This window comes from Rousettus aegyptiacus, unplaced genomic scaffold, assembly GCF_014176215.1.
Source record: "Rousettus aegyptiacus isolate mRouAeg1 unplaced genomic scaffold, mRouAeg1.p scaffold_m13_p_2, whole genome shotgun sequence".
NCBI lineage: Eukaryota > Metazoa > Chordata > Mammalia > Chiroptera > Pteropodidae > Rousettus > Rousettus aegyptiacus.
The window spans coordinates 126,302,782-126,328,087 of record NW_023416295.1 but is presented as its reverse complement, the minus strand read 5'-3'; the positions used below and the strand labels follow the sequence as shown (position 1 = coordinate 126,328,087).

Sequence of the window (25,306 nt, the reverse complement as noted above, 5' to 3'; positions counted from 1 at the left end):
CTCAACAAAGAGAAAATATTTTTTTTTGGTACTTCTTGAGGCTGGGGAGTGAGCATATTGCAGAAGAGAAATGCACTGGTACCGGGATGTGTAGTGAGGTAATCCAAAACAAAAGGTGGGAGAAAGGAACAAGAAACAGGTGCAGAGAAGTCAAGAAGTAGGGCTTCCTTCTCAGAAGTCTGTCAGCATCTGCAGCGCTACTTAGGGGACTGAACTCAAGATATACTCCCCAATAGATTTTCAAAAATTTGCCAACCTGAAACTCCTCCCTCCCCCCCCCGCCCCCCCCCCCCCGCGCCCTGCTCCATTCCTACACACTTGGCAGGAAATAAAGGCAAAGAATGCTAAGGTTAAAATCAATACTGTCTTCGGAGGTTCTGGGGCAAAATTTGGCCTTAGGGGCAGATGTGCCAGGACACATGGGGTGTCCAATGTGCGTCTAGTTTGCAAATTAGTTGCAGATGAAGCATTGAGTTACCCTTTGCACGCGACCGCGCCTTTCGGACTTGAATCTTTCGGCGCTCGGCTATTCTCCCCTAGCTCTTCTCCCTTCTTTCCCCAGCAGTCTCCCCGGCTCGGGGGCGCTCGGTGTTCGGCCACGCAGCCTGTCGCCTGGTAGTGGGACCGGAAGTTGTTCGGGGGAGGGGAGACGGCTGTGATGGGGGGGGTTTATGGGGGGAACCCGTCCCTCCTCAGGTGAAGTCGCTGATGGAGATGGAGCCGCCGCCGCTGAGGGTCCGGGTCCCGGCTCCGGTCTGGTTGTCACTGCCTCAGTGACCCCCACTACCCCCGCACTGGGCCGCCCGGGCCAGAGTGGGGGACCCCCGCCGCCCCGCCCCCTTTCCCCCCAATACCTAAACCCCTCTTGCTCACCGCCCCCAGCCAGCGCGCGCGCGGAGGAGCCTCAGGTGAGTGAGAGGCGGGGCTTTGGCGTAGTGCGGGGGCGGGGCCTCGGGCGCCGGGGGCGGGGCCTGAGGGGCTTAGGCAAGAAGTGAGGGGAAATGTGGGCGCGGGGTAGGCGGGGAGTGGGTCGCTGGGTGGGCTTCCGCCCGAAGGAAGGAAAATGTTCATGGGTAGTTGGGCGCGAGGCCCCAGGATTGAGGGCGAGGTAGCAGGGACCTAGGGGTCCTAAAAAGGCGGGAAGTGGGTCAAGGCAGAGGACCCAGGACACGTACGAGCTGGCATACGTGAGGTTCCTCTGTGGGATAGACTGGGGTAGAACAGAGAGGGACAGAGCAGAGAAAGTAGAATCAGAGAAGGTACCTGGGAAAAAACAAGGGACCCTGAGGTTTGGTCGAGAAGATTGGCGGGAAAGACAGGCCTCGGTGGGAAAGATCTGAGAGGCAATGAGCTAAGTGTGAGAAACGTGATAGAGAAGAAACTTAAGGTAGAGGAAAAAGTGCTGTCTGGGGTACTGTGTAGGGTGAGAAGTCTAGGAAACCTGAGTAACAAGGCTGAGATGGAAGAGATTTACTGTATTTGAGCCCTAAGAAAGAAATGTAACAGGAAGTGGGTCTAAACTAAAAGAGCCCTCCATGTACCCCCTCACACAGCGTCATCCCAGTTATTTATTTTCTTTACCCTTGTTTGCTAGCGTTATAGATTCTCGCTTTTTAAATTTTTGTTTGATTTCTATGCTTTTTATAAAAAATCGTGACTGATTCTATCTGAAGACAGTGGAATGTTTAATGGAACATGGACCTCTAGATAGGAGATGTTTAGGAAATAAGGTACTTTCTCCCCCTCCAAAGTCAAGAATTTACTAACTCTGCTTCCAGGAAGATTTGATGCATTACCAACCACATTGTGTCATATCTTCTTTTGCCTCAGTCCCTTCTCTCATAAGCAAAACTGTTTACTGTTGTTACTCTTATTGACCCCTACTTACATGTTTGATAGCTGCAGCTGCGCCTTAGTCTCCCCGGTCTGAGCCCTTCGAGCAATAGTTGTAAGCTTGATATGTTCCTGACTCGCTCACATGTCACTTCTAGGCCTTCCATCATCATGACCAAGCTGAAGTATGTTGAGAACTGGCTGTCTTCCCTTTCTACTGCTCGTTCACTTAGCCTGGATGACGTTCCTATGTTCATATCCTTAGGAAAGCACGGAAAACAAGTGTCTGACTACCTAGAATATTTCCACTTAAGAAAACTTAGATACTGAGGACAAGAACAGATAAAAGGCCAAATTAGACAGTCTTTGAAAGTGTAGCATCTTGTTTAGTAGAGATATATTATGTGCCTAGCCAGGAATCCCTTATCCCCTCATGGGTCTGCCAGTAGGTCAATGAACTTCACTTTGTGGTATGGGGGTGACTTCAGCCTTCCACACTAACAGCCTAAAGCCAGAGAATTCGGACAGCTCCCTGGGTCATGAGAACAGAAGAGTGGCTCCTGAGATAAAAAATAAGGTCTTTAAAGAAGAACATAGCCTTACCATTGGAAAGCAGGAAAGGTTTCACTGGTACTTCTAGGGTGGGCTCCAGGGTGGTGGGAACTACCCTCACTTTGGCAGCTTCAGAATTATATCTTGCCCTAGTCAGTAGATACTGATGTCTTAAGCACAAAACATAATGTCTTTATTGCCCACTGAGTGCAGTTAGTTCAGTTGTAGCTTCTGGGCAATCTCCTTCCAGCAGGTTAAGGATACAACATATTTTAAGACTTGGCTCAGAAATAAGTCCTGACTTTTTTCCAGTGGTAATGCAACTGAAAGTTTCTTCTTTATTTCCTCTTAGTTTAAATCTTCAGCTTGTACTTCCCAGCATGGTAAGAACATTATCCCACCTTTACCCTGTGCCCTCCAACATCCACAAAGGAATTATTTTCTCCCAGACTGGCCATTTCTCTTCTCTCAGCACACACACAAAGTAGCCAAGGAAAAATAAAGATAAGTTATTGTTGGGCAGCTATTTCTAGCCTCATTTTCCTCTGTGGGAAGAAAAAAGTGTGGGATCCTGTAGGTGCAGACAATGCCACAGGCAGAGGGACTCCCTTTCTTTGTTGGTCTCTTGACCCTGCTGGAGAAGGCTCTGAATTCTGAGCTGTTTGATTTATCTCCTCTTCTCAGAAGAGTTTTGGGCTCTGTATTGAAAACAGAGAGACAGGGTCAAGTTTTATCAGACAAAAACATCTAAGAAAGGGTAGTGCTGATATGAATGACCTGGTCTCTCCTGGGGTAGCATCAACCTTGTAGATTCTGCTGGAATACCTATGCTGGCATACTGCTTGAGCCAAGAAGCCCTGTTTCTACCTTAAAGATATTTAGTGAGTGTCTAGGTTGGCTTTTTCCTCAGCCCTATAATCTTTGAAGAGACATGGGCAGGAAATTATTTTTCTCATCCATAAACCTGTTTTTAGTTCAAGGATTTCAGTCACTAAGATGTAGACCCAAAAACTGTTCATTTTGTCACTCAAGAAAGCAAGCAAGCAGAGTGCCTCCAAACCTTCCAGCTATGGAAATATTTAACTTTGTGCAATGATAGAAAGAACCCCAGACTAGTAACCTGGATTCTATTTGTCCTACTTCTATCACTAACCAGATGGGTGACTCTGGGCTTTGCTGCTGTTTCTCTTAAAAACAAGAGATTGCAGATCATCTCTAAGTCCATTCTAGTGCCAAGATTCCTCAGGTTCTAGAGCACCCCTGCTCCAAGGCCCTCCACAGGAAGAGAGGCTTACTAAATAAGCTTGTCAGAACAAAGTTCTTTATTAGCAGAGTAGCCTCAAAACATCTTTCTGGTCCAAACAACAGTGAACTCTTTTGATTAGCATACATTAAGGACTTCTGGCCAGGACTGCCACCAAAGGCAACTATTGCTATGTCTTCCAAGTTTTTGCCATCCCATCCCAGTCAGAATACTTAGTTGAGATATCGGTGTAATTTCAAACTTCACCTGATGGAGTTAACCCTCTTTTGGACATCATTAGCTTCAAAACTGATTATTGTAATACTCAAATTGAATTCCTCTGCTCTACTTTGCCCAACCTGTCCAAACATAGAGCAATGACTTTGTGGGACCTTTCTATAAACACAGGGATTATATACTCAAGAGTATACCCCCAAAACCCAGAAAGTATCATCTCATGTGCACCCCACCTAGCGATTTAAACTGTTTAGTTTGGACATTTAATTTCTTAAGTCCTGAAATGAGACATGGGAGGGGTATGACTGTTTCTGCTCCCACCCATAAACCTTAGACTTCTCTCTCTTCTGCAGCCTAAATTGGGAGGACAGGGAAGCACAAAGAACAAGAGAAAAGATGCACTAATCTGAGGTCTAACAGGAGACAATGAGGTGATATTTTCCCACTGCCCAGGTGTTGTGTTTCCAGCTCTTACCCCTTCTTATTTTAGAGCCCTGCCATTCCTAGGATGACCTGGGAATTCATCCTTCTGCACTGCTCCCCAAGCACTTGGATAAGAAGCTGAGCTGTCTTCGTCCATGTTATATGTAGATGGACAGTCACCATTTACAGCCTGGTGAAAAATGAGGCAGATCTTCCTGCTGTAAGGACAGACACATGAGCTGAGAAAAGGTGGGTGTTTCCTTTAGAGGGGGACTAGGTTGTCCCTAAAGATCATTTCAGAGCTACAAATTGCTCAATTTCACAGTCTGTTTCCTGGAAAGGCATACACAGTCAGGTTGCAGACAATGCCTAATTCCACCTCTTTGCTCAACCCCACCACCTGTTCCCCCTCCCCAATTAGACAGAGCCTTGGTGGGTAGTTTAGATAGCCAGCTATGTGATTCCAACATGTTATTGCTCAATTTATTCAGTTCATGAAGGCACAGACAGAAGAGGGTGATGCTGTGGTTTGATCTACTTGAAGTAACTGAACCACTCACTCCCAGGCAGGTGGGAAGTTCTGTCTTGTTAATCGCGGGCTCCACCTCAGATCCCAGGTCCTAAGGGAGACCAGAGAAAAAATTTCCACTTCTCTCTGTTGTAGTTCAGGAATAATAACCAAAGGATGGCATGGATTCTTTTCACTCTCCACCTCCACCCTCTTTCCCAACAATATCCCCCTCACTACCTTTCTACCCACTTTAGGCCTCATCGAGTATGTTTTAAATTCCAATTTTGGAGTTTCAGTGGTTCAAACAGGATTCCTTGGAGGATTCGAAGAGCTTTAATTACTTGCGATGTCCATCTCATTTTAGGCTTTCAGAGCCACTACACGGAGAAATCTTGACTTTCTGACATTTTTGTCACCAATAGTTAGAGCTGTGGAAATGTTTTGCAGAGATAGGGAGATGGGGGTAGTAGCTGATTCCTGACCTGCCCTTGGAACCCAGACCTTGGATTGGTCCTCACCAGCTGCTTGCCAGGAAGTGTAGTGGGAAATCTTCTATCTAGAAGGGATGCTCATTACTGTTCATATGTGACATTATGTTGATGGCAGAAATTCAAGGCTATGGAAGACTCTTATTATGGTACCAAATGGATTCAAAAGAACAAGGAAGAAAATCTTTGTCTCCAGAGGTTACAATGACTTCTCTCCTCACAGAGATACTTCCTTTGGAATTGAGCGATTAGTAGTTTCTGGTTGTTTTATATTCAGCTCACTGAACTGAATTTACGGTACATATGTGCCTACCTCTATCACTGAATGACATCTGTGTTGATATAAAGCCAGTTTCCTTCCAAGATCTTTGAGCCAAACCTGTCTTGTGTAACTAACTTCTCTCTCCTTTATCTCCTCCCTGTGCAGTGTGTCTCCAGTTGGGACTGCCTAATTTAACCCTCTTACTCTAAAGAGACTCTAAGATCTGCCTGCCTTGCCTGGCAGGGGAGGAGGTTCTTTAAGGGATGGGGAGTGGGAAGATTGGAAGATATGTACCACCTGGGGACCTCAGCCAGTAATGAAGTTCATCTACTGATTTGCTCTTGGCTTTCAGAATACCAGGACTGGGAACAACAGAATCTCGGTGCCCTCTCACTTCCAGGGTTACCAAGTTGGCATTTAGACCAATTGGAGGCAGCTGAAGACTTATGTGGTCCAAAATGTGTCATGGAGTACCTGTTAAGAGCAATTAAGAACCAGAAGAGCTCAGTTTAATGCTAGGAATAAAGTCCAACTCAGAAAACAATTTCCAGACCCTTCTGGAAATTGTTTTGGGGCCATTTGGGCAGGTGTCCAAGAATGAGATGCATTTCCTGAGCCAATGCTGGTTGAATGCTAAGCTTCAACTGCTCTGCCTACCTAATGCTTGTCTAGCCCCTGGTTCACACACACACACACACACACACACACACATAATTGCATTAGCATATTTCTCTTGGTAGAGCCTGTTCAACTTGTTCTTCCTTTTTCAGTAACAGACCTTACTCCCACAGGAACACACCAAAGTAAAAGATGCCTTAATTGATGTTAGAACCAGGGAAAAGCAAGAGATCCATGAAGGCCTTGAGTACCCTGGATTTTGAAAGGAAGCGGGGTCATTTACTGGAAAGAGCACACCTCAGAGAGGCAGGAGACTTGCATTCTTTTTCTTATTCTAGTCTCACCATGAGTCCTGAGACAAGCCAACTGTGCCGAGCCTCAGTTTCTCCAAACAGAAAATGGGGAAAATCCTGCTCACTCTTTCTTCTCCTGTGTGCATGCGTGTGTGCGTGCATGCGTGTGTGTGTGTGTGTGTGTGTGTGTGTGTGTGTGTGTAGGAAGTCACGTGTGGCATCTTGAGCTTTGCAGTAGTTTTGAAAAATCCCAAAGGGCAATTATGGAGCTAATGATTTGGAAATGAAAGGGGCCTAATGAGTACTAGGTGACCCGCCCTCATCTTTGGATCTCTAATCACCACAAGTTCTCTGGCTAGTTCCACAGGGTATGAGTTTGCTGACCCCTGTGGACTTGGACTCTTCTAATCAAGGAACCACATATTGTTGTGGCTTGGTCTAGCAGTCATTCTATGTCAGGGAGTACATCAAGAAGAGAGTTGAAAATACACTTAGAAAAATTTGTCCTCCATACCTACTCTTCCTGGGTGAGACTAGCAATCACTTTGGTGAAATCTGCTTCGTGAGTGAAGGAAAGCCCATGTTTCAGGTTTCCTCTTGAGACTTAGAGGAGTTTGATATCTCTCAGCACTAGATAAGAATGACCAAGATGGGGGGGGGGGTGGTAATAGATACTTTCCCCTGGTGTGCCCTCCAGAATTCCCCACCCCTGCTTCTATCAATACATTATTAGCAACTCAAATTTTCATCCATCTGCCTTAGTGAGATCCTTCAAAGAGACCAAAAATCCTGGTAGCAGCTCAGGCTCTTTCCTTGCTCCACTCTTGCTCCCCAAAATCTACCCCTGAGGTATTTATTTTTCATTAGATGAACACAAAAGCAATTTTGGATGTATGTAAATTCCCACTAAACAGATTTTTTTTTCTCCTCCCACAGGCTCCTAAGGAGATAATTCATTGCAACAAATTATCACTTTTAATTGTTCTCAGTTCTGGATTGTTTACTACTGTACTGCCAATTACTGCCTGCCTTACCTCAAATAGACTAACCTGCATTTTAAATTCAGACTCACCCTCCCCTTTTAAAAACAATAAAATAGCGAAGTAATTGACAGGAATGTGGGGTAAGCTATTTAAAGGTTTAATTTGTTTATTATACCTTTAGTAGAGGACTCCTCACTAAACCTGAAGCGGGCTGCCCTCCTCCTTTTTTCCACTTTCTTATCCCTCTCCTACCACATACCCAAAACAAAAGACCTTGAATGACTGAATCCTGCTTCTTCCTCTTATTACTACCCCATCCTTAACAAGGTATAGAGCCTCTATGGGACTGTTTCTTTGCCTCCCAAGGGCAGAGCTGAGATGTAACCTGCCTCCTTTCCTACAGCATCAGCTCCACCTACAGGGAGAGGGTCTACTCTCAAAACTGTATAACCAGGACCACTCTGGAATAAGCCAGTGTTTCTACCCCAAAGGCTGGGGAAGCAGAAGTTATGGGTTGGAGGAGACTCAGGAGTTTGTAAGTTAGGATACATTGTCTTTCATGCCAGGACTAAGTATGAAGTTTTTCTTCTTTAGGATAGGGTCCGAACACACTTAAGTGACCCTTTAGCTTTCTTGTTAACTCCAGAATGTTACCAAGAAACCTTCTTCCTTCCCAGATCTGGCTTCTAATAGTAGCTATTTTCTTTTTCAGCAGAATCTAAGATGGACATAGAAGACTGCAATGGCCGCTCCTATTTGTCTGGTATGCCCTCTTGTGCATTCTCCTCGTAAGGGGCTGGAGCACTCTCCTGTGGAGTAGTCTTCAGCCTAGCATAGGTCCTCTGAGTGCCATAGTTACAAAGCTAACACTCACGCTTGGTAATGCTTGACAGTGTGCATTTGATTTTGGTCATTTTACATTCCCTAGAGATTCTCTTCCCAGACTTCTTGGGGGATAGGGGAAGGGGAAGGGAGTAGGAGGGGAATACGAGTAGAGACTATTAGAGAGGAATGATTTAAAGCAAAGCAATTGAAGGAAGGTATGGTTCCTTCTGTGCTCTGAGGTCACCAGCCAAACATGACATTCTGTCCCAGCCAGGTAGAGAGTGGAGCAGAGTTTCAGACCTCAAAGGCCTTTTGAGGTCAGGTGGGTATGTAAATAAGTGGCCCAGGTTAGGATAATGGACAGAATAGAAGAGTAGGGGATTGTCATGACCTGGAAAACACATATCCTACCTAATAAAACATGAGCTCTTCAGTGCCCACGTCATTGCCATGTGGGAATGTGTAGCCAGTGTGGCCAGAACTTCCAATTTTTTAAGAGAAATCAGAAATCCAGATTTTATCTCGTATGTTTCCATTTAAAAATAATGACTCAATATTTTTTTAAATGTTCCATGGGGCAAGCCAAAGTTATCTGTAGGCCAAATTTAGCCAGTGGGCCAACAACTTACAGTCTTTGAAGTAGATAGAGAGCCCAATTCTCACTTCTTTCAGTCCTTTTCTACAATCATAACATGTAGCTTTTCATACCTGCCAAATACTCTATAGCAGGTATAAGATCATTGCTTATAGTATGACTGGCTTTTAGAGATATGAAAGTAATCAGGATCCCCTCAGAGTTTAACAAGGGAAAAAAAATAAGGAACTTTATTTGGGTCCCTCTCTAAGGGTATAGGAAAGGGCCCAAGACAGAGCGTCTCTAAGATGAAAGGAATCATTTTGTGGACCATTAGAATGTCAGGGCAGGAAATGATTATAAGATGTAAGGAAAACCAGGATTTGGTTTTGACATGATGAATATCTCCATCAGAAATCCAAGCACCACTATAGAAATGACCTATAGCTGGTTTTTTTTTTTTTTTTTTTTTTTAACCCTCAAGTGAAACTAATGGAGGAGTTATGGGCATGTGCTAAGGGAGATAGCAGGATGGGTCAGGTACACATTTCAGAGTCATCAATAACACCTGGGTAATGTAAGGGACGACGTCGACTCTAACCCCATTTTTATTTAAGGAGGGAAGGAGTTGGAATGAATAAAGGCATGCAGTACCTGCGACATGCTGGACAGAGGGACAGGGACAAGTGGACTAACTTAATTGAAAGAGACTTTATTGGTACAAAAGTCATAACCCTTCTAAGGAACCAGCCAAACCTCTTACCTCCTGCTCAGTTAAGCCTGTTTAGAAAACCGCTACTGAGCAACAACCACATGTAGGACCCTACTTTATTGCTGGGGACCACTCAGATGGATAAAAACCATTCCCTGCCCTATGGTAGGCAAATGAAAAACCAGGAAGGTGGCCGGGGAAATATCCCATGGAGCTCTTTCCAGTGCTATCTCTGGAGAATGTTGGATATTAGAGGAACGTTCCTGAGAGAGTTTGCTTCGCTGTGCTAAGAAACTATGCTTTCCCTGCTTCCAGCATGTTGGCAATACCTAGATAAGAAGAGGTCTCTGCTTAGGATGGCTTTTGAATGACAGTGGAGGCCAGAAACCCCTCATCTGTGTTTTGAGAATTCTAGATGTCAGCAGCTACCTTAGAAAGGGAAAAGGGAAAATCAAGGTAGGGCTAACATTGGCTCTGAAAAGTAACCCCTGCAAGACTGAGCGTGGCAGACAGTCCACTTGAGGGGCTTCTGAGATCATGTTGCTGACCCATCTCTCCTGGGCTGATATGGAAGCTGTGAGAAAGGCTGCAGTGCACACCAGTGGTTCCTTCAGAGTCATCACAATTCTTCTGCCTACACAACAGGTGGCCTTTCCTCACCTGGCTTCTTGAAAGGGGTATCTCTCTTGTTCTTCAAGGAGATTTTCCTACCTCACAGAACCTAATTCAGAAACTCCATCTTTTCTCCCCCTATCTCCTTCTAAAGGTGCAGATCATTCCCTCCTGTGGGAGAGAGGGAAGAGAAGGGAAAAGCCCATTAATTTACCACAGGGATTCTCCCCCCTCCCTCCTTCCCTGTCTTTCAAGGGAAACTGAATTGCTGAAACACAGCTCATGCAATTAACTGACTGAGCAGTGCTTGTCCCAAGTTTTCTGGGACTGTGAAATGTTTAAGGGAGCCTTAGTAGAAAGGGATCCGGGGGTAGGCAGCCCAAAGTTTCAAAGCCCCTCCCACCCCCAAATTCTTGGAATCAGAAAATCTAGTCTCCAAAGTAGGTCAGCACTTCAGTGAGCAGCTCCTCTGGAAGGGAAGGGAGCAGAGGCCTTGTCTTGATAGAGGGCGGATTCATCCAGGGCTGTCGGCGTCCTGCCGAGCCCCAAGGGCACGGGAGGCGGGAGGAGAGGAGGTTGGGAAGCTATACCAGTATTTTGCCTGGGACCTGAAAGGGCTCAGGGCCACAGAGCCACACCAGCCCGAGACCAGACTCTGCTGGGCCCTCTCGCTGCTGAGAAGGAGGGAGCTGTCAGTCGCCAGATCTACAGAGTGACCTCCCTCCTGGAGGAGGAGGGAAAGGAGAGAATACGAGTGCTAGAGTTTGGTGGGGGAGGGGCTTTCTGCTGATCTGAGAGCCTTGAAGCTGCCCTGTGTCCTGGGCCCCATGACCTCTGGGGCCTTGGCTTCCCCAGCTGGCGGAGGATTGGGCCTTCCCTGGGGGCCCCCCTTTCTCCCTCCCACCTCGAGGGCCCATCCATCTCTCTCTCTCTCGCACAGACTCTTGCCTCTCTCAGGCATTTGTTGTGCAGTTCCTCTTTGTCTGCTGGGCACGAGGGCAACAGCATCTGCCTTCCCCTCCCTGTACATACACACCCCCACCCCCGCCCCTTCACTGGCTTTGGGAAGGGATGCTGTAGCCTAGCATCACCGCCCCCCCCCGCGCCCGCCCGCCAAGAACCAGACACACAGATACATTCTCTCCAGCCCCCTCCCCAAGCACATCCAAGGGTGTACTCGCTTGCGCGCGCTCTCTCTCCTTCTCGCTCTCTCTCCTCTCCTTCTCTCTCTCTCTCTCTCTCTCTCTCTCTCTCTCTCTCTCTCTCTCTCTCTCACACACACACACACACACTCACTCACTCACTCACTCACTCACTCACTCACTCACTCACTCACATACACCCTGGGCTAAGCTCTTCTTGCTGGCTGCAGCCGTGGGCCCCTGCTCACCGTGCCGCTGCCGCTGCCTGCGAAATGACGGCGGTTCCCCTCACTTCCAGGAATCCACGCTTCCTGGAAGGTGAGTGGCTGGGCTCACCCCTGCCTGCCACCGAGACGCAGACATGCACACACCACCCGCACTCCCTCGCCGTTTCCAAGGCGGCGGCCGCATTCGCACCCCAGGGTCTCACCGGCAAGGGAAGGATAATGTAAGTTCAGGCAGAAGGTGGCTAGTGGAGGGGGGACGGGGGGTGCTGGGGCCAGGGAGCCAATTCAGTAACAACTCCCGAGCCTGAGGAGAGAGAGGATGGGGGCTGTGTATGTTTGTGGCGGGGGAGGGGGCGTTCCTCCTTACACTTGCGGAGGATGGGAAAGGGTGTTTGGTGTTGCTAAGCAAAGACTGCGACTTGGACAGTGGGAGCTTGTGGTGACATCTTGATTAGGCCTTGGGGACAGATGTAGAACTGCCCAGGATGAAATGCCGAGACAGGCCTGGGTGGGAATGGGTAATAGGGGAAATCAAGGTAAAGGGAACCCTTGGCAGCAGAGGCCTTAGCCTGGAACAGAGATCTGAGGGGCCTCAACAACCTCCCCACAATAGAACTGGGGATGGGCGGCTTTCTTTGCTCCTGTACCCACTATTCCCTGCTAGCAGGCTAGCATCCTGCTACCCTGGAGTCCCTGGTCAAGAAAGAGAAAGCAGTTAGGATGAGGTCCTTTGCAGAGTAGTGTGGAGGTTCTCCGACCTCATGGCTATTCCCTAGAGGTAGCTACTCTGAGGGATCAAGGAAGGGCAGCAGGAGTGGAAGGCTAGTCTCCTTCAGCTCATGAATACACATTTAGCTTGTAGAATATTACCCTGGTTCCTGTCTCTCTCTTCTCCTTCCTGCTTTTCTGCCCTATACCCACCTCCTAGTTCCTCTGATGTGAATCTCATGATTTGGCTTTGCCCTCTGGGGGTTCAGCCAGTCTATGATGACTTTGACCAAGAAAATGTCTCTGAGACCTGAGAGAAGCCTTAATTCTTGGCTTTGACAGTCTGGGATTTCTTGGGAGTCCCAGGCATTTGAAATTCCCTCACTGGGGTTTCTGAGGCTGAGAGAGGAACTGCTGGACTTCCTAAATCTGATTCTAGTCCTTTTCACCCTTTTACTAGAAATCAAAATCCCTTGGGCCTCATAAAGATTTTCCAACCCCTGAAATGATTCATTTTTATGTATTAGTCCCGTAAAAGTAGACTTGAGCCTATTTTTCCCTCTTACCTTTGTCCTAGGGAGGGTCATGGCATCAGAGAACCTCTTGAACTACTGGCGTGTCTCTGGAGGCACCTGCTCTTCCTTCTCTTCCCAGGCCTTAATAGGGAAAGCCACAAAGGATGTTTCCCCTTAATGTCCCTAGACATCCCTTTAAGGATATTTCCCCCCATATATCAAGCCCCTGGCCCCAAGAGGCAGCCTCAACCTAGTAGGCTGGGACCAGCAATGAATTTCCAGCAAGCTCCCTCATCCTTCTAGGGTCAAGGACTTGGTGCCAGGGCCCAGAGTCCTGTGCTTCCCCCAATGCTAACATCAAGTGATTTAGGACAAGTCAGCACTATTTGAAAAGGAATGAATCCTTCTTAGAAACAGTACACATAGTTGAAAGAATGTATTTTCCAACTGTGTCTGGGTCTACAAGTCTCAACCCACAACTCTGAGATACTCACTTTGTTATATGTGTGTGGTTCTGATTTGGGGCAACTTTTATAGATAACCATGGCTCATCTAAAGAGCCACAGCTGGGGAAACTCAGTTTTAAACCATAAGGCTTTTTCTATAGATAGTGAATGAATTTCCTCAGGCTTTGATGGGATAGAGTGGGGGAAGTGGGACTTTTAGGAGAGGATATGAATGGGAAATGGTCCCAAAGTCCTGAGTGGTTGTTTTCTTCCCACTGACCAAAGCTGGAGAGGGATCCCTCAGGAGGGTGTGTTCCGGATTTCTTGCCTCAGGCCCACGACTCCAACCATTTTATAATGGAATCTTTATTTTGTGAAAGTAAGTATGTATATAGCTGGAAAATTGGGTAAAGTACTAATAGGTGGACTTTAGGGATGAATTTTAGGGTTTGTGTGTGTCTCTCTCATATTTAGGCCTGTGTGCTCACATCCATGCATGTTCATGTTAGCAGATAACGTAGAAGGCTATGGGTATGTTTATCCCAGTAAGTATGTTTTCTTTATGTGCATCCACATATGTGATCTCTTTCTGTGTCTCTGTGTGTGTTTATCTTCGTGTGTTTTATTTCATCTATATATTTGTGTAGAAGATTGTGGGGAGGAGGGATTTTTTTTAAAGACATGATTCATATCTTCAGGTGTGTTATTTGATTTTTAAAAACGTGAAATTTTCAAAAATTTTTACAAAGCAATTTGTCAACATGTTAAAATAAATATATTGAAAACAAACTAATTATTTCACTGTAAGGTAGCATGAAGTAGTAAATATTTGGTTGGAATCATATCAGATAGGGGGCTTTTTAGAGTAGCCAAATTTTTGCTAATTTTAGAAAGTCTAATGGGCCCAACTCTCGCCTACTGAAACAATGAGTCCCAGTCAGCTGTGTAGGTGGTTGTTAAGGACATGGGCTCTTACTGTTTGTGATGAGATCCCAGTTACACCACTACTAGCTATGTGACCTTGGACAAGTAACATAGCCTCTTTTGTGCCTCAGTTTCCTCACCTGCTAAGTTACGAGAATATTGGCGCCTACTTCATAGAGTTGTTGTGACAATTAAATAAAATAATTCATTCAAGGTGCAGAGATTAATGCCTGGCACATAATAAGCACTCAGTGTTAGCTGCCATTATTATGACTGCCATTATTATCATTAGATTCCGAGACAGTTCCAGCTGCCCTTCCTGCAGATCCCGAACCTGGTGTTGGGGGCTCCGGAGAGGAACAGTAGGGAAGAACGTCTGTCCTGAGCCACCTCCCTCCTGAGGCCCCCATTTTCCTCTCCACCCTGGCCCGCCCAGCCCCAGCCCTGCTTCCTGTGGACGTCAGGCAGTGATGCTCTTCCCCTCAGGCCTAGATAAAGGTAGGGTGGGCAAGACTCAGCCACTGAGTTCGCGGAAGTCAGCTCCAGACACCCAGGCTGTCAAGGGCACAAGGTATGGTGCCCAGCATACAACATTGCCTTGTACATTGATACAAGATAAGTGTAACTGAATTTTGATAAGATTTGGCAATGGACAGTAAATGGCTCCAGCTGCAGCTTCACCTGCCCTCTCGTTCTCTCCTCCAAGGTAGCGGGGACTCATCTTTGGAGAAGGAGTTCCTCGGGGCCCCAGTGGGGCCCTCGGTGAGCACCCCCAACAGCCAGCACTCTTCTCCCAGCCGTTCACTCAGTGGTAAGTGTACCCTCCTTCCCTTCCCTGGCACTAGGCACCCCACGTTTGTGTTTTGCCCTCGATTCATCTTCTACTGGCAGCCATTTCCCCATTGCTGCCTCCTTCTGATTTCCTGCTCAGAGTTTCTAAAAGTACTAAGGAGTTTAGTGTCCAGGCTTTTCCTGACTTCTCAAAGGAGAGTAAAGGATCACTGGCAGACTAGGATGGAATTTAAAAAAAAAAAAATGCATGATGGGATTAAGGTAAAGGCCCCAAAGAGATAGTCTGGAGTAGGAGTAGCAGGTAGGTAGAAATGGTCCTGAGCTGGAGTTAGATAGGAAATAGAGATGAGAAGGATCTCCTCATCACACCCTCCCACAATTATCCTGCCCAGACAGGGTCCCCATGACTGCCCCTCCTCAGCTGGCCCTAGATCTGTGACATTCTCTAAATGGTTGGAATAGCCAGGAATGTAGGTCAGAGCTAGAGCCAAAGCTTTCTTCTCCACGGTGGCTCCTCCCTCCTCCATTCCCCTTTCCAGATTTTTATGGAGGGGAGTAGAGGGGCTCAGTCTTATGGGGTGGAAGGATAATGTGAACCATGTCTGTCTTCTAGTTTTGCTCTCTCGTTAGCCCTGTCTCTTCAGTCTTCCTAGGACCATTTTCCTGCCAGTTGCTGGCTGGCTTCCTGCCCAGGGCCAAGCCAGACATCTTTCTTAAAGACAAGAGAGTAGGGAAATAGGCTCCCCTTAGCCTCCTCCACTCCCCAATGGTAGAAGACATCCTATGTACCCCAACTTTTTTCTCTTGAAGCCTATTTGCCTGGTCAGTGGAATAGGAGGAAAAAGTTATTTCAGGTCCCAGCAGGACCCTGATATCACCACTCAGGATGCCTAGAGTGTTGGCCCCTTTTGAAGCCTGAATGTCTCAGAACTTGGAGACCCCTTTTGGACTTCAGGAGTGCCATCTGGCCTGGAGGCAGGCTCTCCCCTTTGCCTGTCTCTATCCTAAACACCATCCTGCCCTCCAGCCAACTCCATCAAGGTGGAAATGTACAGCGATGAGGAGTCGAGCAGACTGCTGGGGCCAGATGAGCGGCTCCTGGAAAAGGACGATAGTGTGATTGTGGAAGACTCATTGTCGGAGCCCCTGGGCTACTGTGATGGAAGTGGGCCAGAGCCTCACTCCCCGGGTGGCATCCGGCTGCCCAATGGCAAGCTCAAATGTGATGTCTGTGGCATGGTCTGCATTGGACCCAATGTGCTCATGGTGCACAAGCGCAGCCATACGGGTGAGTAAGCCAGGGACTCAGGGAGGAGCTCCTGGTTGGGCTGGAAGTATGGAAGCAGTGCTAGGAGGCCATGCCTGGAGTAGGGCAGCCTCAAAGGGAAGGGTCTCTCCTGGAACATTTTCTAGCTGAGGAAAAAGGTGGGGGGTATGGAATTTAGACTTCCTGAACACCTATACTTCCCTGCCACTTTCCTCAGCTTTTGTTAAGAAGAGCTGATACTTTTCTCATGATATAAGAGAGGGGAAAATGTGTTGTAGCTTCAAGAAGGATCCTATATTCCAATGAGGGGTAGGACTCCTGGGTATTATTTGGGCCCTCCCAGCTCATGATAAAGAAAAAAAAAAAAAGGGAAAACAGAAGCGTCTTCTCAGCTTCCAGGGCTTTGGGCTCCTGGGGCAGAGGGAGCCCTGTGGGGCTTGGCTTTTGATAACAGCCTTTTGGCCCAGTGTTTCCTGCCTCTGCCCTTCTCCCTGCCACAATCCCCTAATCCACACCTTCCCAAGGTAAGACAGTTCCCAAGGGATCTTTATTGAGCAGGATTTGTGTGAGTGGCACAGCCCCACCTCTCAGAAATGGGTTCTGAGCACCTTCCCTCAGGCACTGTGGGATGGAGGGTGGGGAACTAGGTTCAGCCTTCAAAGTTCCTCACACCCAGTCCTCTGGAATCTGGTTCTTTCACTTGCAGGTGAAAGGCCCTTCCACTGCAACCAGTGTGGTGCCTCCTTCACTCAGAAGGGGAACCTGCTGCGCCACATCAAGCTGCACTCTGGGGAGAAGCCCTTCAAATGTCCCTTCTGCAACTACGCTTGCCGCCGGCGTGATGCACTCACTGGCCACCTCCGAACACACTCGGGTCAGTGACCTTTCCAGTGGGAGAAGAGGGGATGAGACCAGTACACCCAGTAAATAGAGTTCAGCAATTTCTATTGTATCTGGGGAGTTACAGTGTCTGTCACTGAGGAGGGCAGAGCACTCCCAGAGCGGATAGGGTCCTGCCTCTCTAACCCCTCCTCTGGGCAGCAGAGGAGGTATTTTATATCTGCCACAGTCTGTGACATGGATCAAGAGGAGTATGAGTGACGTTCTTGGCTCTTAACAGTCACCTTCCCTGTTTTTAAAGTTCATGTTGATGGCAGAACCATCTGTGCCCCATCACCCCCCACTTCTGAGCACCAGGGAAACCCCTCCTTTCACTCCCGTCTGCCCTAGGCCCCACACCTGTGTTTGCCTGCTCCTGGCAACATCAGAGGTCTCTCCTCTCCTTTACCTTTTTACTGGTTCCTGAAAATATCCAAGGGCCTCCCAAGCTGGAAGAAAGGAAGCCTAAGTAAAGATTATCCCATTTCGGTTCCCCATCCCAAGACGCTGTCTCCTTATCCTTATCAGCAGCGAGAGCAAGGGCCTGGAGGTCAGTGTTTGGAATAGTGGCAGGGAACTGGACTAACCCAATTTTCTAGCCCAGCCAAGACCGAATCAATATCTGCCTGAATGAGCTGGACAGATAGCACTTTTGAAGCATTTTGCGAAGTTTTAAGGTTTTGGCTTGGATTTGGGAAGAAGCCAAGAGCTGAACTGGCAAGAAGGAGGGAGCTCAAGACTGGGAGAAGGCAGGAAGAAGGGCAGAGGGGAAAGAATTAGTGGGGTCTGTCCTTGGAAACTTTCCTTGCTACTTTTCTCTTTTCCTAAACTCTCCTGGGCCAGGATTTAAAGGGACAGAGCAATCACCTCACCACCCTCTACTTTTTTCAGCCACCCTACCTTGTTCTAGGTTCTCTCACCGCGGAGCCGGGACCTCTTTATCTCTATGTATGTGGAGAAATGGGGAGAAAGATCATCGTTGATTCATGCTTTATAATCTATAAAGCATTTCGCTTGTGTCTCATGTGACTCTCATAACAATTCCAAGGTAGATGTTATTATCCCCATTTTGCTGACAAGGAAACTGAAGCTCTGGAAAAAGTAAAAAAGATTTGCGGGTCACAGAGCTATTCTACAGCTTCGCTGGAACCCCATCAAGGTCCAGTACCAGAGATTCCTGCTCCTTTCCCTCAGAAAAGGGGTGGCTCCCCCTGCTGGTTTGGAACAAGGAGGGCTTGGCCCCTAGAATTCTTAACAGGGAGGCCAGCGGGAGGAGGATTTTGGATGTTCTATAGGAGATTATTAAGGACAGAAGACACAGTTAGACTGTCGGGTCTCATTTTTGTGAGATGCTTTCCATTACAGCCCAGGGTCCCTCTCCAGATGTTAAGCCATTTCCCCAAGTCTTGGGTGGATGGGGACCATGGCTTTCATTGTATCCCCCAAATACCTGGGTTTACAAAGCAAGAGCAAAATGTCAGTAGATTGATTAAATCAAGGTCCAGTTTAGGTGGGGCCGGGGGTGGGGGGCATGGATGGGTGAAGGGGGGGGCGAGTTATAGCGGGGAGGTGCTCCTGGAGATACCTTGCTCAGTAGTAGCAAGATACATAAAATAAAATATACAATACCTCGTTTCTCTCACTTTTTTCTCTCCTTTCACAAATATCTCAAAAGTTGTCTTTAAAGGAAGTGTCGATCTCAGTTTTCCCAACATTTTTTCTTTAGTTGAAGCAAAATCTTTATAACTTGTTCTTTTTTAAAAAAGACCCGCAAAGTTGTTCTTTTTCTTTTACTCTTCTCCTTTGTTTTCCTCTCTGTTCTTTTACTCTTTTTCTCTTCTCAGAATTTCTCTATCAGTGATGGTTTCTCTGGGGCTCTCTTGGTATCTCAGTGTAGAGAGACAGAAAGAAAAATAAGCAGTAAAACCAGGCTAAAAGTGGAGGTAAAAAAGTACAAGTAAAGGTCAGTGAAAACTGCCCCTCCCCACGTCGGCAGATCTGAGGGCTCTCATTTATGTCACCCCAGCCCACCACTTTTCCCCAAACCAAAGCAGATAGTTCGTAAGCAAAAAAAATCCCCTTGTCTGATAAACAGCACTGACACCCACCTGCCACAAGGAAAGGTTAAACCACAGTCTGGGCCCCAGACTCTGAGATCCTGGGGTGGGGCCAGCCTGCCTGCCAGGGATGATCCCCTACAAAGTCCCTGGGTCCTTCTTTCCTTTGAGCAGCAATGGCCACCTTGAGGTCCACTAGCAGCCCATTGCTATATGCCCTGGGTTGCCTCTCTCCTTCCACAGCTGCGCATTGTCCCTCTTCTCCAAGTTTTGGTCTTCAGGCCATACTTACAACTAAGGTTGGGGAAGGGAAGGCAAATAGAAGAATTCAACTGAGCAAGATCCCTTCCTCCTAATGCTAGTGTGCCTCTCCTCCTGGTTGATTTCGTAGAGTCAGGGCACAGGGAGAAGTAACTTTGATGCTATTTCTCTCCTCTCTCCTCCAGTCTCCTCTCCCACGGTGGGCAAGCCCTACAAGTGTAACTACTGCGGCAGGAGCTACAAACAGCAGAGCACCCTGGAGGAGCACAAGGAGCGGTGCCACAACTACCTGCAGAGTCTCAGCACTGAAGCCCAAGCTCTGGCCGGCCAGCCAGGTGGGCTGTAGGCAGGACTATGGGGGAGTTGAGGGCAGGGCCAGAGGGAGTGCAGGACCAGGGTAATTCTAGCACCTCGCTGCATAAAGGGATGAGGTCCATGGAAAAGGGACAGTTACCTCAGTAAATTTCCCAAGCACCCCAGTTAGTGCAGAGCCTCCTGGTAGGTGCTACATACAGGGAGACCCAGAGGTAGGGGAGTATTTGATCTATGTCCTTAGTCTAATGTGAGAGAGGGAACACAAAGAAGTATAAAATCAAAGGTCAAGTGTATATAATTGGCCACAATTATCTGACATGTTGCTGGGATGAGCTTTAGATGGGGTGAAGTAAATAGAACCTAATTTCCCAGGCATTGGGTGTGATCTTCCTTGGCTACTGACCTGCTGGTTTTTCCCAGGTGAAGGCTGCTGGGCCAGTGCTACCCCCACTCAGCTGCTACTACCTGTCCCCACCTCCCTCCCACTAGGTGATGAGATACGTGACCTGGAGATGGTGCCAGACTCTATGCTGCACTCATCCTCTGAGAGGCCAACTTTCATTGATCGTCTGGCCAACAGCCTCACCAAACGCAAGCGTTCCACCCCCCAGAAGTTTGTAGGTAAGAGTCCAGTTGGAGAGGAGAAGTCAACTTTAAGCCATAGCTCATCTCAATCTGAGCTCTGGTAGTCATTAGCCTAGTTGGATCTGGAGATTCGATTGAAGGAAAGAAAGCAGTCCAGTGGTCTCTGGTGCTCAGCCTCTGTACTCAGAACAGAAGTGGAGTGAAGAGGGAGAATTTATCTCAAGAGGATGGAGAAGGGTCAGCGTTGAGGACTCTTGCGGTGGTTCTATGAGGAAAGGGTCAGGGAACTCTAGCTCTCCCAGTTTTTAAGAATACCAAGGACTTCAGTCTATGGCTGCTGAGAGAAGGGCTTCAGAATCAGAGGGAGAAGATGAGAATAGGGCCTCCCACCTGGCCCTGGTCATCAGCTCCCTAAGGACCTGGACCTTCATAGAGAGTAAAGAAAGAGGTATTAAAGACCAGTGGGTTGGGACTGAGTCCATCTCAAAATTATAGCCTAGAGTCAGGTGTGGCCCCAAAAGGTACCTGATCTCTACAGCCAATCCCCCATGGGTGAGAAAACAAATAATCCTGGGAAGCTTGGGAGTTCTCTAAACCCAGCCCTGCTGAGAGCTTCTTCTCCACAGGTGAGAAGCAGATGCGCTTCAGCCTCTCAGACCTCCCCTATGATGTGAACTCGGGTGGCTATGAGAAGGATGTGGAGCTGGTGGCACACCATGGCCTGGATCCTGGCTTTGGAGGTTCTCTGGCCTTTGTTGGGGCAGAGCATCTGCGTCCCCTCCGCCTTCCACCTACCAATTGCATCTCAGAACTCACTCCTGTCATCAGCTCTGTCTACACCCAGATGCAGCCCATCCCCGGTCGACTGGAGCTTCCAGCGTCCCGAGAAGCAGGTGAGGGACCCGAGGACCTGGCTGATGGAGGTCCTCTCCTCTACCGGGCCCGAGGCCCCCTTACTGACCCTGGGGCTTCCCCTAGCAATGGCTGCCAGGACTCCACAGATACAGAAAGCAACCACGAAGATCGGGTTGGGGGAGTGGTAGCCCTCCCTCAGGGTCCTCCACCCCAGCCACCTCCCACCATTGTGGTGGGTCGGCCCAGTCCTGCCTACACCAAAGAGGACCCCAAGCCGCAGGAAGGGTTACTACGGGGCACCCCAGGCCCCTCCAAGGAAGTGCTTCGGGTGGTGGGTGAGAGCGGTGAGCCCGTGAAAGCCTTCAAGTGTGAGCACTGCCGCATCCTCTTTCTGGACCATGTCATGTTCACTATCCACATGGGCTGCCATGGCTTCAGAGACCCGTTCGAGTGCAACATCTGTGGTTACCACAGCCAGGACCGGTACGAATTCTCCTCCCACATTGTCCGGGGGGAGCACAAGGTGGGCTAGTGACCCACTGCCCTCCCCTCAGGCTGCCACTCCACTGCCCCACCTATAGAAGTCTAGCTCTGTCCCCACCATATCCCAAGGAATTTTGCTGTGTAGCCCCCACCACTGGCTACCTGACTTCACGCTTGACCCTGACCCCTCCTCACCTATACTCTCCTACCCTGACTGATTTAAGCATTGTGATGAAATAAGTCTTTCGCTTATATTTCTCCTTTTTCTCTTCTCTCATCTCAGCATACTCACTGAGTTATTTATTAAATAGTTGATTTTTCTTTTGCTTTTTTTTTTCAACTTACATCAGTCACTTGCGCTCCCCCACCTTCCTTCCCACAATCCCTTTCCACTTTAGACCTAATTTTTCTCTCTTTGATCTGGCTTTCTCCAACAGCTCCAGGGGGGTGGGAAGCTCCTCTTAGTTATAAGGGACCTTGAGCTTCTTGCTCTAAGTCCTCTCACCTTTTGCTTTATGCGATTCTTCAGTTTTGATGCCGATAGCTCCCTCTGGCACTACCTTAGCTCTGTGGCATTATTTCTTCTCTCTGGGACCCTTCAACCTGGTACTCCATACCTCTTGTGCCCTCTCACTTTAGGCAGCTTGCACTATTCTTGAACAAATGAAGAATTCTCTCATTTGGAAGTAGGAGGGGCTGAAGAAATTCTCCCCAGTCACCGTGAGACTGAGGGTCCTCCTGACATCCCCCTGGTTATATGAGTTCCCCAAAGCTCACATTCAGGATCTCCCTCAAGGATGTGATATATCTCTTCCCTCTCCTTGAACAACCCCTGCCACTGCTCTACTCTCTTCAAACTGCCGGTCTACTCAGTGGTAGCTTTTCTCTCCATGGAGTGCCCCAATTTTATATTCTCAGGGGCCAAGGCTACGTCTGCAGTCCTCTGTCTCTGACACATTGGGAGCCACAGGTGCCTAACTGGGAACCAGGGCATGGGAAGGGGTTGGGTCAAAATTCTTCTTGTACTCTTCCATCTTTCAAACTTCTTCACTCTAGTGACCTTCCTAGGCTCTCAGGGGCTCCTGCAGTCCCCATCCTATGAGAAACTAGTGCTTTGCTGTCTGGTGATAAGGGGGTGTACAACCCCTCAGTCATGCTGCCTTCTCCCCGCAGCAGGATTCACCCTCTCATTCTCGGGCTTCTGGGCCCTGTTCTTAGGATCAGTGGCAGGGAGAAAAGGGTGTCTCTTTTCTCTCTTTCTAATTTTCAGTATAACCAAAAATTATCCCAGGACAAGCAAAGGCATGTGCCACTCACCCCATTCCACTCTTGTCCCAGCAAGAATAGGATGGGCAGGACTGAAAGGGGGTCATCCGTTACTGCCCTCTTCCTTACTCAGCTCCCAGATGTAGGGCAGGAGGGGGCACTCTCCTGGCTACTGCAGAGATCCCTGGCTATTTGGGTAACCTAGTTAGTGAGAATGGGGCGGGAGGAGATACACTCCACTGCAAGTGGAGGTCTCTTTCTACAAGAGTTCTCTGCCCAAGGCCACAGCCATCCCATTCTCTGCTTCCTTGAGATTCAAACCAAAGGCTGTTTTTCTATAGTAAAAAAAAAAAAAGAAAAAAAGAAAAAAAAGAAAAAGAAACTAAAAACCAAACACAACACCTCACAAGTTACAACACTTGGTCCTTCTCTTTCTCCTTATCTCTTTCATCTTTCTTTCCACATGTCCTTTCCTTATTGGCTCTTTTGCCTCCTACTTTTCTTACTCCCTATCAGGGATAATTTAGGGGGATGGTAAAGGGTTGGCTAAGGAACAGACCCTGGGATTGGGGCTTTTAAGGGCTCTAAGAAGAGTCTACCTTGCCCTCTTATGGGAAGGGAGACCCTAAAAAACTTCTCTTCTTCCTCCTTTTTCTCCCCCATGACGTGATCTCCCCAAGAGAACCAGGTTGTCTGGGAGGGGCATTGTGGTTGATTGTTCCTCCTTGACAATGTAGCAATAAACAGATGCTGCCAAGAGCAGAGGTTGGGGGAGTTATCTGGGAGGAGAGCATCTCTAGAGAAGGGGAGAGTTTTCTCACCACCACCCAGTAGATCTAGCTTCTTGTTTCAGGATGGCTGAAGAGCTGAGATTAATATCTGGAGTTCTCCTCAACTGTTCTGGTTATTGAGCCCCTTCCTGTTAGATCTACCCCCTACCACCTCTTCTGCGTCTGCTGTGTATTTGGTGACACCTCATAAGGACTAGTCCCTTCTGGGGCAGCGGAGCCTTAGGGTGCCCCCATCCCATCCCCTAGTCAGCTTTGGCACCTGTAACCTCCTAGAACACGAAAGGACTGTGCTCTGAGGCTATACCCTGAGCCCATGAGAGCAGCGACTGGAAGGGCAAGACCAGGTGCTAAGGAGGGGAGAGAAGGGCACTCTGTTTCTCTCCAGACCATCACTGCACTTTAACCAGGGTCTTAGGTACAAAATCCTACTTTCTAGGGCCTTTCAGCTCCAGAACCTCAAAAACTCTCATGCTCTCTCTCCCAACTCCTTTTGCATAAAATAAAATTTAAAAAAGTAAAGAAAAAGAAAAAAAAAACATTGAAACCCAAATGGAGAAAAGAGGTGTTTTCCTTTTATATTGATATTCAAAATCAACACCATACAAAAAAATTTCTAAATAGACTCTTTTCCAGACCTTTGTTTTTTCCTGTCAGTGTCCAAGCTGCAGATGGGACTTTATAATACTTCTGGCAGCTTCTTTCCTTGTGTAAATAATATATATATATTATATATATTTTTAATCAGAAGTTATGAAAAACAAAAAGAAAAAATAAAACACAGAAGCAAGTGCAATACCACCTCTGCTCTCTCTCCCAGGGTTTTATTTGTTAGCCTAAGCTTCGTGTCTCCTTGGACCTCGTCCCTTCATCTCTTCCTCTTCCTCTGGTTTCCCCTCCCCGTTTTTTTAAAGAGTTTTTCTCCTTTCTCAAGGGGAGTTAAACTAGCTTTTGAGACTTACTGCAAAGCATTTTGTATATGTAATATATTGTAAGTAAATATTTGTGTAACGGAGATATACTACTGTAAGTTTTGTACTGTACTGGCTGAAGGTCTGTTATAAATAAACATGAGTAATTTAACACCCTGGTTGTTTTACAGATTTCCTTTACCTTGCTTTTCTACTGGGAGGGAGGGAATCCTCCTTGCAACATTTGTACTAATAAACATTTTGAAGGTGAACAAGTCTAAGATTGAGAGAAAACCAAACAAGAATATTCAAGTTGTTGCTACAGAAGAAAAGAAGAATTTTCAACCAAGAATGAGAAGTGGAAATTTCCCTACCATAAGTGCCTGAAAAATAGGAGAAAGCCCAACTTGCCTATCCATCCAAAGCAGAGATTTAGCAAACATTTGTTGAGTCCCTACTATGTGCAAAAACACATTATATGCTCAGGGAGACAAAAGTTACAACAATATGAAGATAATAACAGGGTCTGCCACTTCTTGAACACTCATAAATGCTAAGCACTGTGCCAAATATTTGTTTAATCATAGAAACAGCCTACAAAGGAATGATCACCATTACTAGTGAAGAAATAAAAGCCCACAAGAGAATAACTAGTCTAAGACTCATCCATCAAAAAGTGACAACCTAGATTTGAACCAAGGGGTGTGTGGCTCCAAAGT

General features: G+C 47.5%; 1 protein-coding gene across 13 annotated transcripts; it reads left to right on the top strand.

The window, feature by feature from the left end:
• Positions 1–349: 349 nt before the first annotated feature.
• On the top strand, positions 350–24,766 carry IKZF4 (IKAROS family zinc finger 4). 13 transcript variants are annotated; one of them, XM_036237058.1, is made up of 10 exons: positions 350–908; positions 4,356–4,537; positions 8,159–8,206; positions 13,490–13,583; positions 14,835–14,939; positions 15,948–16,208; positions 16,894–17,061; positions 19,570–19,719; positions 20,120–20,320; positions 20,911–24,766. In XM_036237058.1, the coding sequence occupies exons 3-10, from the start codon at positions 8,186–8,188 to the stop codon at positions 21,669–21,671; spliced, it is 1,761 nt and encodes a 586-aa protein (XP_036092951.1). In that variant the 5' UTR covers positions 350–908; positions 4,356–4,537; positions 8,159–8,185; the 3' UTR covers positions 21,672–24,766. The 13 variants fall into 13 exon arrangements, with proteins under 13 accessions (XP_036092951.1, XP_036092949.1, XP_036092953.1 ...); XM_036237056.1 differs by having other exon boundaries at positions 8,156–8,206; XM_016165825.2 differs by having other exon boundaries at positions 353–908; positions 8,156–8,206; positions 20,189–20,320.
• Positions 24,767–25,306: the final 540 nt, after the last annotated feature.

Bases quoted from the DNA above. Each gene is read 5' to 3' on its own strand.
- IKZF4 (XM_036237055.1), top strand. From the start codon at position 11,670: ATGCACACACCACCCGCACTCCCTCGCCGTTTCCAAGGCGGCGGCCGC. The intron at 11,757-13,489 runs GTAAGTTCAGGC...CACTGACCAAAG, and splicing joins ACCGGCAAGGGAAGGATAAT to CTGGAGAGGGATCCCTCAGG. The intron at 20,321-20,910 runs GTAAGAGTCCAG...TCTTCTCCACAG, and splicing joins CACCCCCCAGAAGTTTGTAG to GTGAGAAGCAGATGCGCTTC.